Below are 15,666 nucleotides of genomic sequence, written 5' to 3'. Positions count from 1 at the left end.
ATTGAGCCCAAAATTTCTGTTGCTAAGTGAATTTTGTTAAGTGAATTTTAAGTGAATTTTGCCCCATTTTGCTACCTTTCTTGACATGCTTAAGTGAATCACTGCAGTTGCTAAGTTAGTAAAGTGGTTGTTAAAAGAAGCTGGCTTCCCCATGGACTTTGCTTGTCAGAAGGTTGCAGGTGATCACGGTATCAGGACAGTACAAATGATGTAACTGCCATAAACGTGAACCAGTTGCCAAGCGTCTGAATTTTGAACTGTTGGGATGTGACAACAGTTGTATGAAATGTGATAGGTCACTTTTTTTAGTGATGTTGTAACTGGTCACTAAATGATAAGTCAAGAACTACCTGTACATTGGGTTTGGCTTGTTCTAGCAATATGATTTGTGGTGTATCAATTGTGGAGATGCAGCCAGTTGGGATTAAACCATGGCTTAATGTTTAACACAACCTTAGGGAAAGTCAACTTAAGACATTCAAAATTTTGTTCTGGGCTACAACTAAGAAGGGTAAATCTGTCACAATGGCTTACATTCTGGTTCTGAAGTTGCAACAGCTGCCCCCCCTGTCACATGGCTGTATTCAACAGTCGGCCTGCATTTATGGCTATTCGTAGCATCCTTGGCTTATGTGACCATAGTTTACAATGTTTTTTTCTGAAAACTGGTGTTTGCTAATGATTTTCAGCAAAAAACAGTCTTTAGCAACTAATAGATTTGCTTAATGATCATTGCAGAAAAACCATAAAAATGGGTCCAGACAATGGGTCACAACTTTTTTTTTAATTTTATTGGTTTTTAAGACAAACTTAGACAAACAAAACATAAAAACATCAAGCCATCTTCCATATATATATATATCGAATCTTACGCGGGAGAAAACCCGAACAACCAAAGATCCACATACAAATACCCGCGAGAACCTCAGAAAACATACATATATATACGGTATACAACACTTACAAACCGCTATCTACATGCACTCTCACACCACCACCCAGCACAGATCAATTCCGTAGCCGAGACACTCATCTCCAGAACAAAATGCTTAGCCGATGAACAACACCAAAAAAACCGAACTACACACTCTCACCAACGTACTTACAGCCAACGGATTCCAAAGAAAGAAGATTACCCACCTAATCCAAAAAGAAACCCCAACCAAAATCCAAGACAGAGAACAAGAAAACGGCAAAGCCCTCCTCCCATATATAAAAGGCACTACAGACAAAATCAGCAAGATCCTCCAAAAACACAACATTAAAACAGCATTCTGCACAAACAGAAAAATATCCACCATCCTAAGAAACCCCAAAGACAAAATCGAATTAGAAAACCAAGGAGTATACGAAATCTCCTGCACTGCCTGCCCTACCACATACATTGGACAAACTAACAGAAGAATAAGTGCATGCATTGAAGAACATAAGAACTCAATCAAAAAAGAAGAAACGACCTCTTCCCTGGTCCAACACCTCAAAGCCACAGGACATGAAATTGACTTTAAAAATACCAGAACTATCGCCAAAACCGAACACTTCAACAGCAGAATAATCAGAGAAGCCATAGAGATAGAAAAACGCCCACACAGCATGAACAAACGAGATGACACCTCCCGCCTTCCAGCCATTTGGAAACCCGCCCTCATGAACAGACGAGTACCTAACATGAAGAATGACACCAGACCCACACCCATGAGGGCCACACAAGATGCCACCACCACACTTCCATGTAGAAAACAGACTCACACCCACTCAGAAGATGAGACACGACCATGGACCAGAAGCTGCACTGCAGCTGCATCACTACCCACTTCAAACCCCTCCGAGCTCTACATGAAGCAAACCGACACCCACTATGAAGATGCAGCACGACCACGAACTCGAAGCCAAACAGCAAGATCACAGCTCACCAACTCAAATCCCCCAGCAACTAAGACTATCCTGAGCACAACCAAGCCCCCACCTGAACAGAACACGCCTCCAACCAATCAGAACACGGCCAACCCCCAACCAATCAGAACACAGCCAAACCCCCTACCAATGGGAACACACCCCACCCAATCAGAACACAGCCAAGTCCCCACCCAATCAAGTCCCACCCCACTAGCAGTTAAAAGGAAGAAGCAGCTGCAATCTCACATCACTCTGAGAAGCAAGAGCCGAAGACAGAAGCCTGAAGATGATGAATGAGACTTCATCGAAACGTTATATACATACAGACATACAGACATACATACATACATACATACATACAGTGTGCTGGTTGGTTTGACAAATTGTTTTGTGCTTCCATTTCGTAGTCTTCAATTACAATTACATTGTATATATTCTCATATTTTCAATCAAGTATTAGATACATTAATATCATTGTTAATCATTTGACTATACTTTTATTCATTCATGTTTTACAAAATAATCATATTTTACTTAATTTGTTTTATAACAGTTCATATTATCATCTCAAATCCATCCTACAATCATTTTGTAGATATAAGAATACATTTTTATATATTTATTATTTTCTAAGAATCTACATATTTCATTACCATGTTTTATTGTCTAACCATTGATAGAATAGATCCCAAATTTTATAAAATTGTTTATGATCTTGTTCTCTAATTTCAAATGTCAATCTACTCATTTCAGCACATTCCAATATTTTCTTAATGATTTCCTCCTGTGATGGTATTTTCTCATTTTTCCAGTTTTTAGCAAATACAATCCTAGCCGCTGTTAATACATTTACAATCAGGTATTTCAATTCTTTACTATATGTTTCAGGTAAAATTCCCAATAAAAATATCTCTGGTTTCAAATTTATATGCTTTTTTGTCATTTTTTCCAACCACGTGTGGATTTTAGTCCAATATTTTTTAGCATCCGCACAAGTCCACCACATATGGTAATATGAGCCAGGTGCCTGATGACATTTCCAACATTTTTCAGATTTGAAAACATTCTTGCTATTCTTGTCAGGGGAAAATGCCACCTGTAAAACATCTTATACAAATTTTCTTTATATGCTGTTGAAATTGTCATTTTTATAATTTTGAGACCACAATTTTTGCCATTTCTCTAGATCAATCCCATATCCAAAATTCTTCCCCCAAGCAATCATTGTTTCTTTAACTTGTTCTTCTTCTAGTTTAATTTTTAATAAATATCCATACAGTTTTTTAATCACTTTTTCATTAGTACCTGTCAAAATCTTATCTAAATCGGTCAGTTTATCATAGAAACGTTCTGTTTTAGAGTCTTTATCATACCTTGAATGTATTTGTGCATATGAAAACCAATTCATCTTTATACCTTGTTCCTCTAGTTTTTGTATACATTTAAGTTCACCCTTTTCAATATTTCACCATATCTAACTGTTTGTTCCTTTTTGTATATTATAGGATAAGAAAATGCTTCAATAGTCGATAGCCAGAGTGGAATTTTCAAATAACATTGTCTTTTAGTCTTCTGCCAGTTTAACCAGAGACTCCTGTAGATAATTTCTTCTAAAATACCTGTGTTTTAGTTCCTTTATACCATAGAAAAGCATGCCACCCAAACAACAGATCATATCCTTCTAATGTCAACAATCTAGTATTTCTTAATGTTATCCATTCCTTAACCCACATCAAATTTGTAGCTTAGTAATACAACTCCCAATTAGGCAAACCAAATCCTCCTCTTATTCTGGCATCTTGCAAAAGTTTTAACTTTATTCTCGCTTTCTTACCTTGCCATATATATTTCAACACAATTTTATTTAAATCTTCAAAGTAATCTTTTCCAAGCCTAATTGGAATTGTTTGGAACAAGTATAAAGTTCTGGGTAATATATTCATCTTGATTGTTGATATTCTCCCCATCAAGTTGCAAATCTTCCCACCTTGCCAAATCCAGTGCTTAAGTTTGATATATAAGTTTGATATAATTATTCTCTTTTAGTGTACTGCATCTTGCCGCCAAATGTATCCCCAAGTACTTGACCCCATTCATGACCTGGATTTTCAATAGATCCGCCAATTCTTCCTTCTGTCTTGATAGCATATTCTTTGTCAAGATCTTTGTCTTATCTTTATTTATTTTCAAACCAGCCACCCTTCCATACGCCCCCATCCTTTCCATTAATTTTGATGCTGTTTCTAGTGGGTCTTCTAAAACGAAAACCAGATCTGCGAAAGCCTGCAACCCAAACTCTTCCTTTCCAATTTTCATCCCTTTTATATCCCTTTCGCCTCTAACATTTCTGTTTAGCACTTCCAAGGTTAACACAAACAACAGAGGTGATAGTGGGCACCCTTGTCTTGTTCCTTTTCTTATATCAATAGAGTCTGTCAGTTCTCCCTCTATCATTACCTTTGCCATTTGCTTATGATATATAGCTTCTGTTGCTTGAATAAATTTTTTAGCAAAGCCCATCTGTTCCAGCTGCAACAACACGAATCGCCAATCGACACTATCAAATGCCCTCTGTCAATCTAGAAATATCAAAGCCACCTGTTTTTCAGGGTGTGCCTTGCAGCACTCCAAAGTGTCCAAGATTACTCTCACATTATCCTCAATCCGTCTCTTTGGCAGAAATCCACCTCAATCAGGATGGATAAAATTGTTTAAGTATTTCTTAAGTCTTTCTGCCAAAACTGAAGCCAAAACTCTATAATCTGCATTTAGTAAGGAAATAGGTCCATAGTTCTTGACCTGCAATGGATCGGCCTCCTCCTTTGGGACAAGTGCAATACAAGCTTCTGACCATGATTTAGGCATCCTCCTCTTCAACACAACTTCATTCATAACTTCTAGCAATGGAAGGCTCAACGACTCTTGTAGTGTTTTACAAAATTCCGCCGGAAGTCCATCTGGGCCTGGCACCCCTCCTTTATTCTGCTTCTCAAGTGCTTCAGTCAACTCCATCGTTACATTGCCTTCTAACATTGTTTCAATCTCTTTAGGTATCTGGGGTAAGTTAGCATTCTGTAAATACTGTTTAACTCTTTCCTCATCAATATTCCCTTGTGTGTACAGCTTCCCACAATAGTCTCGCATGATTTTCTTCTTCTCTTTACTACCATGGCAAACTTGGCCTTGGTCATCTACCAATTGCAATATTTTCCTTGATTCTTTCTCCTTTCTCAATCCATATGCCAACCATCCACCCAGTTCACCCGCATCTCCAAAGTAGTTCTGCCCAGCACCTCCGACCCTCCGTGCCAATTCTTCCTTTTCTATTAGACCCATTTTATGTTTAATTATATCAATTTCCAACTTAATGTCCCCTTTCCATGGCATTCTCTGCAGCTCCTCCTCAAGTCCTTTACACCCATCCTCCAATGCCCTAGAGGCCAGTCCTTTCATGGTACCTCTTCTCCTTGCACAGTCTACTATCAAGCCTCTGGCATATGCCTTCATTGTATGCCATACGTTCTGAATTGATGTGTCTTCTTTTTTGTTTTCTCTAAAGAAGAAAGCCAGCTCTTTCTCCATCCACCACGTGAAGTCCTTTTCCTTTAATATTGTATTATCCAACATCCGTCCAGACCTTCTTCCCTGCCCCCTCCATTCAATTGCCACTGGATTGTGATCTGCCCAAGTACCCGTTTCAACATTTATTTCTTGAACATTAGCCAACAATTCTGCTGACATCCCTATCACATCCACTCTGGGCCATGATAAATGTCTATTCGAGTAGAAGGTGTATTGTGTAGAACCATCACAACTTATAACCATAATGGGCAAGCTCATTATGGTCGTAGATCAAGGACTAGCTGTCAAGATGAATGGCAAACAGCAGACACATAATTTAGTTAGTGCTGCAGCAGAAAGATGAACAGAAGATACCAGTTTAGAATGATAATAGTGCAAACTTTTGGAAGAAATGTGAAATGCAGCTGGAGGGGGAAATTTGAGGTATCTATCCCTCCTTACTTACCATTTTACCCTTAGCCTTAGCTCTTCTAAGTCCTTGGTTCTCTCTGAATTTGGTTGGTTGATTGTAGATGTACTATTAACCAACTATGGTAGGTAACATATTAGTGTGGGGCTGGTTGTATATACAGTAGCTTGTCCTAGTATTTAGTAGGGGTGTGGTTTTTATTTGGTAGTTCATTTAGAGTATTGTTTTCTGCTTGCTTGGGGTTAATCCCTCCTTGGCTATTGGAGAAAATGTGTTCTGGTCTATTTCCTTCTTAGCTTTTTTTTATTGTTTCTTTTCAGTTGTGTGTAAATGTGGTTTATCTCTATTATCTATTGATTTCTGATTTGTCAGTGCCAAGCTTACGTGATCTTTTACTTGAAATCAGGACTATTTTAGAGAGACTTAGCATCAAAGAGCCTGCCCAGGGATATATTTCTCCATACCTATAACACTATTATCTGTTCTTTACTGTATAAGTTAAAGGCAACATATATGTCCCCTTGTTTAATTATACCACTCTAAAGTATAAGGCTCTCAAGATTAAATTAAGTTCAATGTATTAGATAAATTGACCCATGAGAGTTGAATTTATAGTTTATGGTTTCCCCATGGATTAGGACAATTGCTTCCTTTGGGTCAGAATGTACCTTTGCTGAAAGTTCAAGTATGTTATCTTGTAACACTAAGTATTAAATACTAAAACCACTTCGGTTGTATGTTCAAGTGGTACCTGGCATGGAAAACATAATCACAGTCTTACTATTGCAATACATTGTATGAATGGCTAAAACTGATGTTGGCTTGAGAGCTGAAGTTACTGCAAAAAACTACGTTGGTTTGAGCACCTACCAAAACTTAGCTATTTTGAAAATCTGCTTAATACTTTGGTGGGAGACTACCAGGAAACACCAGTGCTATGAACTAAACTGGAAAGTTGAAAAAAGCATCCTGGGAGATATTTTTTGTTTGTTTCCAAGAAAACTATACAGATGTATCCATGAAGTCAATGTAATCAAGCTTAATTCAGACTTTATGCTGCAATGAAGAGAATAGTCTAACATGTTGTATTTGTCCTGAAGGCACATTAGTTATCACTTTATTATAGAATATGGTACTTGTAAAGACATTCAAAGCCTTCTCTGGCTTGCAATATTGGATATCATATCTTAATGCATGTCTGTTGCATTAACAGTTGCCCCACCCATTAACGAAGTATAATTCTTGAAGATTATCATTATCATTGATTCACCACAGTCAGCCAGATATTCAGACTGGATTTGGCATTTTTATTCTTACCAAATTTACTTGCTGCCCATCTCACAGTTCAAGGTGACTGACAGACTTAATGAGTACTGCATCTGCCAATAATTACTATGTGATATTTTTAAAGATCACAATGCATACTTCCCTAAGATATGATTGTCACCAAGATTTGAAAGCTTTTGGCACTTTCCACCTGATGATCAGTTATTCTGGTACTACTGTGAACTGCAAACTAGTTTGTTATTATCTTCTATCTTACTTTAAAAGCTTCATATTGTTCTTAGATATTAATTATTGGTTTGAGCCTTTATAGTATATACTGCTTTCAGTTGTTTTCTGCTTTGGAAATATTTTTCAAAATTCAGTGAAGTTTTTAAACCCTCTAAAATAAAAGACAAATTTCCCAGAGCTGTATAAACAAATGCAAATCTGAAATAGGGTTTTCCTGGCACCAGTTGAACATAAATCTATTGATTTCAGTCTAAACCCTTTTGTATATTTTAGATCACAAGAATGAGGAATGTAATCAAGAGTTCATAGCAAAAAGCTTGTACTGGTATAGAAAGTTAGCTTATTGAACAAACTTAATCCAAGGTTAAACACAAGGGATTAGATTAATTGAATTAATTAATTAGATTAATTAGTGATGGAGTAACAAAATAATATTCTATTAATGTATTCTAAACAAGGTTATCAGTGAGACAGTTTTAATCTCCTTCCCAATAGCTTCAGGGAACTGAAAGTCTTCCAAAATATGAAATAATATGCTTTAAGAACTATTTATACTACTGCTGCAGGATTTTGAGCATGGGGATTATTCAGAGCTCTCAGGAACACACATCTGTGTGCAATTCCTTAAACCAAACTCATCTTTTCCTGGGAGTATAAACCAAAGGAAGAGGACAGAAGTGTTCCCCTGGAAAAAGAGGTGGTTGCTTTCAGAAATTGCAGGCAGATGCTAACTTTTAAGCTCTGTAGAATTGTTTTGCTTCAAAATCCATATATTATATAATCCTACCATTCTGGTTTGGGTTTCTGGAAGGATCTAAGTATAGTAATTATATCACTATTCAGTGCATTTAGAATTCAAGATGAAGCCATTCAAAGGAAAGCTAGTTTATATTGATGAAGACATCAGGCTAGAAGACAAAGACTGTGAGTTCTAGTCTTGCCTTAAGCACAAAGCCAGCTGGGTGATCTTGGAACAGTCACATTCTCTTGGCCCTAGGAAGAAAGCAGTGGCAAAGTACTTCTAAAATTGATGTCAAGAATACTGCAGGAATTAGTCCAGGCTACTTGAGAGTGACTTGAAGGCACCTCCCCTAAAATCAACAGGATTTAGACAAATTTTATTTCTTTGAATAAATGTTATATGTAATTATAAAATAACCTCAAGTATGTTGAGTGACACACTGTCACAAGCTAATTTAACTAAAATTAAGAATACACTGAAATGCAAGAAGATGGCTATCTTGAATGTCTCTGTTGAAAATGTGCTATCTATTTGGGAATTTTTTAAATATATGTTGACTAAAGAGTCACACTGCTTTTTAATAATCATTAAATAATATTTTTTATTTTACACCCTACTTCTACACATTCAGTATACATAATGTCTTATGTATGATAAATGGTGCTGAACATAATTATTCAATGCATGCTAGAGAATTGGTTGTAATAACTTTCACTTGTTTCCATAAAGAAAATAGGAACAAAAAGAGACCACAAAACAGTTGCTTATTTAAAAATATTAGTCGATCATAACAGTGCCTGGTGGACTCTGGATTTCATTCTTTAGCAGATGGAGGGTTCTTCAATTGCTTTGGCACCCTGTGTAACTGCTTTCACACATTTAGCCATTGTCTGCGAAGCTCTACTTATTGGATCTGCAAAGATAAACATGTGTTATTGTTCTAAAAGTCTGACTTGGTGGATAGGATATGTATTAACTGAAATAATTTGGTTTTGAATTAGTATGCTCTGTAAAATCCAGCGACCAAAACTTATAAACCATTCTATACGGCTTAGTATGTCTAAGGTTATTAACAAATTGTGGCTTAATGGAATATGTTAACTCAGTGATCAAGGAACAACTAATGTTTTTAGTAGTCAAATATTTCAAGCATAAGAAAAGCACATTTTGTTTCCTACTTAATTATACAAGAAATTCTGCATGCATGAAGACTATTGTTACCTGTCATATAAAAGTCTTTAACTGTAAGCTGAGGAGGAACAAGAGGATCAGCAAGAAGTTTCTGATTCACTACCTATAATTTAAGCAAAGAATGGCAAAATTAGTAAATTTCACGCAATAGATATCTGTATGCTGGATCACATAAAAACACCCAAAGAATTCATTATATACTGGAATGTTTCATAAGATAGACAAAAGAAAAAAATATTTATTAAAAACAGCTGTAAGGAAAATTCAGGAGAAAGTGATGGAAAGAGTACTTTCGTAATATATAACAAACCACCTAAACCTGTTATTGTACAATAGTGGGACATTATTTTATATAAGCTTAAGGCAAAAAGATCAATGATAATTTTTATAATAGCTTATATGAAAAGTACCCTGTTTCTTCAACAATATGGCCTCCCCCAATAGGAAGTCCCAGCATGTTTTATAGGCATGAAATGAAATTAAGCCCCTCCCCCCAAATTAAGGCCTATATTAAAACATGAGAAATGGGGGGAATGGTGGGGGGGGCTTGCCGTTAGGAAGTACTTTTGTTGCACACCCGGATATGGTGCTGCCTGCGTTGACCCCAATATGAAGTGCCCCACCAACGCCGAGGTCAACATCCAAGCCATCGCTGCCCGCCCGCCTGAAGATGCAAGGGGGGGGGGGAATTAAGTCACCCCCAAAAAGACGGCCTAGCCATTTTTTTCGGGGCTCAAAAAAAAATAAGACCTGGCCTTATTATATGAGAAACACGGTAACTATCTTGAAGTTTTTACATCCAAATGGTGTAATGGAACATAACTTGGACAATTCATTTGCTTGAATAAAATAGTTGGCTTCTTCCACATCATCGTATCGAACCAAATTAGGGGACACTTCTTCTAATCTCCTCTTCACTTGATCAAGATTGTCATAAGGGAGAGTCACACCAGTCAGCTAAAAGATGAAGAGAGAGAAAGAAAGAAACTCAAGATCCAGTGTGGATATATTTCTTTTTGTTGATATATGTATTTGCACCATACATCCCCAAAATTATATACAGTGCATTCAGAAAGTATTCGTACATCCTTTTGTTATGTTGCAGCTTGATTCTACAGTTGTTAAAATTTATTTTTCTCGTTAATCTATACTCAGTACCCCATAATGACTAAGTGAAAACAGAATTTTAGAATTGTCTATAAGTTTATTAAAAAGAAAAAAAAACACTAAAATATCACATTGGCATAAGTATTCAGACCCTTTACTCAGTACTTTGTTGAAACACCTTTGGCAGCAATTACAGCCTCTGTTTTTTTGGGAAAATGTGACAAACTTTGCAACCTGGATTGGGGGATTTTCTGCCATTCTTCCTTGCAAATCATCACAAGCTCAGTCAGGTTTGATGGCAACCATCAGTGGACAGCCATTTTCAGGTCCCTCCAGAGATGTTCAATAGGGTTCAAGTCAGGACTCTGGGTAGGCCACTCTAGGACATTCAGAGTTGTCCCTAAGCCACTCCTGTGTTTCTTGCCTGTGTGCTTAGGATCGTTGTCATGTTGAAAAATGAATCTTTGGCCTAGCCTGAGGTACTGAGTGCTATGGAACAGGTTTTCATTGAGGATATCCCTGTACTTTGCTCCATTCAGCTATTCTCAATCCTGATCAATCTCCCAGTCGTGATGCCACTTCCATGGCATGATGCTACTAACCAGCATGCTTTACTGTTGGGATGATATTGGGCAGGTGATGAGTTGTGTCTGGTTTCCTCCAGACATGATGTTTAGAATTGAGACCAATCTTGGTTTCATCGGACCAAAGAACCTTTTTCCTCACAGTCTGGGAGTCTTTTAGGTGCTTTTTTGCATACTCCAAGTGAACCCTAATGTGTTTTGCACTGAGAAGAGGCTTCTGTCTAGCTACTCTACCATAAAGCCCAGATCGGTGGAGGGCTGCAGTGATGGTTGTCCTTCTGGAACTCTGTCCCATCTCCACACAAGATCTCTGGAGCTCAGTCAGAGTTCTTGGTCACCTCTCTTACTAAGGCCCTTCTCCGCAACTGTTCAATTTGATTGGGCAACGGGCTCTTGGAACAGTCCTTGTTGTGCCAAACTTCTTCCATTTGAGAATTATGAAGGCCACTGTGCTAAGGAACCTTCAGTGCAGCATACATTTTATTGTAGACTTCCCCAAATCTGTGTCTTGTGATAATCCTGTCTCTGCAGGCAGTTCCTTTGACCTCATGGCTTTTGCTCTGCTACAATATGCATTGTCAGCTGTGAGGCCTTCTATAGAGGTGTGTGCCTTTACAAATCACGTCCAATCAATTTAGTTTACCAAAGGTCGATTCCAATCAAGATGAAGAAACATGTCACCAATGATCAAGAGAAAGGGTGGTAGCTGAGTTAAATTTCAAGTGTTGCAAGCGTCTGAAATACTAATGCCAATGTGATATTTCAGGGTTTTTTTTAAAATAAATTTACAGGCATTTCTAATCTTCCATTTTTTACTTTGTCATTATGGGGTACTGAGTGTAGATAAATGAGAAAAAAAAGCATTTCAACAATTGTAGAATCAGGCTCTGCAGCATAACAAAATTGACAAAAGTGAAGGAGGTCTGAATATTTTCTGAATGCATTGTAATTTCAGTTGTAGCCACTCCATGTAGATTATCAATGTATGATTGCTGTATTTGCAACTTAACAAGACAGCAAAATAAATTTCTTATGAATGGCACAAGAGAGGTAAAAAAAACAAACTTTCTATCTTTGCTATTGGTAGTGTCAAGAGAAATATTTTTTAGAATATTTGGCCTAAAAAGTATAATAGTACCCATTCAGCATGAAACAATTGTAACTCAATACAGTAAAGCAAAACACAGACTATATCCAGCTTTTTCTATAGAATCCTAGGTCAAAATGTACATTCAGTTGTCTAATCTTCCACAAGCTTTTAAATACAAATCAATAATTTTCACATTCAAATCTCTCTGTTTCAGAAAATACAGTTACTACAGACATACAGTTTATATTACTATGATCTTTCTGTGCATTTTGTGATCAACTGCTTTTCAAAGATTGGCTAAATTAGAAAGTTCATGATTTCAACTCCTAAATATAACCGACTCATTTTCTCAAGTGTTAATTCAATCTCTTGGGAAATATTCAGTGAATAGGGCATTACAGTACCTCGGAGAGTGCCCTAATAATTTTCCAGTCCTCTCTTGCCATGCCAGGTGGTGTCACTGCTGCTCTGGTTTGTTGAGCTCTGCCTTCTGTATTTACATAAGTTGCAGTCTTTTCTGTATAAGCTGCTCCTGGAAGAATTACATCAGCCATAGAAGCTCCGGTATCCCCATGGTGACCTGAAAAAAATTGCAGCAGCAGTGGGGTTACTTTTAATTTCTCACTGAATTTTATATTTGGCTTTGTAATTTTGCAACTCACTTATTTCTTTAGCTACAACCATTCTGTTAATGTAAGTATAGCAAAGTTTGAGTGGTTCTTTTCAAACATTGCTTTTGAAATAGAAGTATTTAATATTTAATCACTAGCTCAATACCCGTGCTTTGCTACAAAACTATGTGGTCGAGCTTAGTTTTGGGGGAGGCAAATACAGGTGAAACTCGAAAAATTAGAATATCGTACAAAAGTTCATTTATTTCAGTAATGCAACTTAAAAGGTAAAACTAATATATGAGAGACATGCAAAGCAAGATAGCTCAAGCCGTGATTTGTCATAATTGTGATGATTATGGCTTACAGCTCATGAAAACCCCAAATCCACAATCTCCGAAAATTAGAATATTACATGCAATCAATAAAACAAGGGTTGTACATAGAACAATATCGGACTTCTGAAAAGTATAAGCATGCTTGGTCAGTACTTGGTTTGGGCCCCTTTTGCAGCAATTACTGCCTCAATGCGGTGTGGCATGGAAGCTATCAGCCTGTGGCACTGTTGAGGTGTTATGGAAGACCAGGATGCTTCAATAGCGGCCTTCAGCTCTTCTGCATTGTTCGGTCTAATGTCTCTCATCTTTCTCTTGGCAATCCCCCATAGATTCTCTATGGGGTTCAGGTCAGGTGAGTTTGCTGGCCAATCAAGCACAGTAATCCCATGGTCACTGAACCAGGTTTTGGTGCTTTTGGCAGTGTGGGCAGGTGCCAAGTCCTGCTGGAAAGTGAAGTCAGCATCCCCATAAAGTTCGTCTGTGGAAGGAAGCATGAAGTGCTCCAAAATCTCCTGGTAGATGGCTACATTGACCCTGGAGTTAGTGAAGCACAGTGGACCAACACCAGCAGATGACATGGCTCCCCAAATCAACACAGACTCTGGAAACCTCACACTGGATTTCAAGCATATTGCAGTGTGTGCCTCTCCATTCTTCCTCCAGACTCTGGGTCCTTGGTTTCCAAATGAGATACAAAAGTTGCTCTCATCGGAAAAAAGGACTTTGGACCACTGAGCAACTGACCAGTTCTGGTCTTCTTTAGCCCAGGTAAGAATCTTTTGATGTTGTTTGTTCTTCAGAAGCTGCTTGACAAGAGGAATACAACATTTGAAGCCCATGTCCAGGATCCATCTGTGTGTGGTGGCTCTTGATGCACTGACTCCAGCCTCAGTCCACTCCTTGTGAAAGTCCCCAACACTTTTGAATGGCCTTTTCCTGACAATCCTTTCCATGCTGCAGTCATCCCTGCTGCTTGTGCACCTTTTTCTTCCACACTTTCCCCTTCCATATAACTTTCTATTAATGTGCTTTGATACAGCATTTTGGGAACATCCAACTTCTTTTGCAATTACCTTTTGAGGCTTTCCCTCCTTATGGAGGGTGTCAATGATGGTTTTCTACACAACTGTCAGGTCAGCAGTCTTTCCCATGATTGTGATTCCAACTGAACCAGACTGAGAGACCATTTAAAGGCTCAGGAACCCTTTGCAGGTGTTATGGCTTAATTAGCTGATTAGAGTGGGACACTGAGCCTAGAATATTGCACCTTTTCACAATATTCTAATTTTCTGAGATTGTGGATTTGGGGTTTTCATGAGCTGTAAGCCATAATCATCTCAATTATGACACATCATGGCTTGAACTATCTTGCTTTGCATGTAATGGGTCTATCTCATATATTAGTTTTACCCTTTAAGTTGCATTACTGACATAAATGAACTTTTGCACGATATTCTAATTATTCGAGTTTCACCTGTAAAGGAGAAAAAATTCTGCCTCTGCTTGGCTAGCGTCCTGTCAGCGTGTGAGAGAGTTGAGGGCTGTTTGGAAGGTGAAACAGTATTTGCTGTGTGAACAAGAAGGCGACAGCAAGAAGCCTGGGCGTGGCATAGCTCAACTGTTCTGTATTAAAGCTACTTGGTGCTCTGAAACTGAAACTTCTCCCCCCTGCTTGCGTTTTGCATTTTGAAGAGATTTCTTTTCAGGTGGGGAGGGGGAATAGAACTCCTTGGCATCAGAGCATATTAATAATAATATAGGAAATACTAATGGTCACTTCAAAAAATATTTTCTTAGTGAGCACCTAGAAGCCAAAGGGAATACACGTGCCAAATTTCAAGTTTGTAGACTTTACAGTTCTGGAGATTTTGTGATGATACATTGAGTAGTATTTTGCTTTTATATATATAGATGACTTAATATTAAATGTAGTAGTAGTAGTAGTAGTAGTAATAGTAGTAGTAGTAATAGTAGTAGTAGTAGTAGTAGTAGTAGTAATAATAATAATAATAATAATAATAATAATAATAATAATAATAATAATAATAATAATAATAATAATAATAATACTTTATTTGCAGTCACAGATCAAAACACAAGTACAACAAAAGAAGAACATGGGAAAATTAATCATGAACAATTGGTCACCAAAAACTTGACTAAGGGGAATTACAGCATTCTCCTCTGATGGTTACAGCTCTTAAAAAAAATTAGAAACCAAAGAAGTGATATATGAGGAGCCATCCCCTAGACCAGTGGCCCCCAACCTTTTTGTGCCACGGCCCGGTACCGGCATCAGCATGCATGACAAGGCAAGCCGAGCCGAGCGACCGGCCAGCCAGCTGTCCCCCGCTTCTCCCCGCCACCTTCAACTCCTCCTTTGTACCTTTGTCGATGGGCTTCACTTCGGGACAGCTTCAGGACAGTTGCTCAGCTTGCCTTGCCTTGGGTGCTGAAAGAATCCTCGCGCCTTAGTGTCGTTCGAAGCCCCCCCTTTCGATGAAACTAAGGCACGAGGATTCCTTCAGGACCCAAACGCCGCTTTCCAACCGGAAAAGCTCACCCGGAAGCACTTTCTCGTCAAACAAGATGGCGGCGCCC

General features: G+C 38.0%; 1 protein-coding gene across 1 annotated transcript in view; it reads right to left on the bottom strand.

Moving 5' to 3' along the window:
- Nucleotides 1-8,718: 8,718 nt before the first annotated feature.
- Nucleotides 8,719-15,666, bottom strand: part of NDUFS1 (NADH:ubiquinone oxidoreductase core subunit S1) — a 51,651-nt gene continuing 44,703 nt past the window's right edge. The window contains exons 16-19 of the mRNA XM_087914085.1: nt 12,521-12,696; nt 10,154-10,292; nt 9,366-9,434; nt 8,719-9,057 (exon numbers count right to left, since the gene is read on the bottom strand). Coding sequence (XP_087770211.1) covers nt 8,966-9,057; nt 9,366-9,434; nt 10,154-10,292; nt 12,521-12,696 — 476 coding nt within the window. The 3' untranslated portion in view covers nt 8,719-8,965. The remainder of the gene's footprint in view (nt 9,058-9,365; nt 9,435-10,153; nt 10,293-12,520; nt 12,697-15,666) is intronic.

Source organism: Pseudonaja textilis, chromosome 1 (assembly GCF_049901715.1).
Source record: "Pseudonaja textilis isolate UNSWEBS1 chromosome 1, rPseTex1.2, whole genome shotgun sequence".
Taxonomy (NCBI): Eukaryota; Metazoa; Chordata; class Lepidosauria; order Squamata; family Elapidae; genus Pseudonaja; species Pseudonaja textilis.
This window is presented reverse-complemented; position numbering and strand designations above follow the sequence as displayed.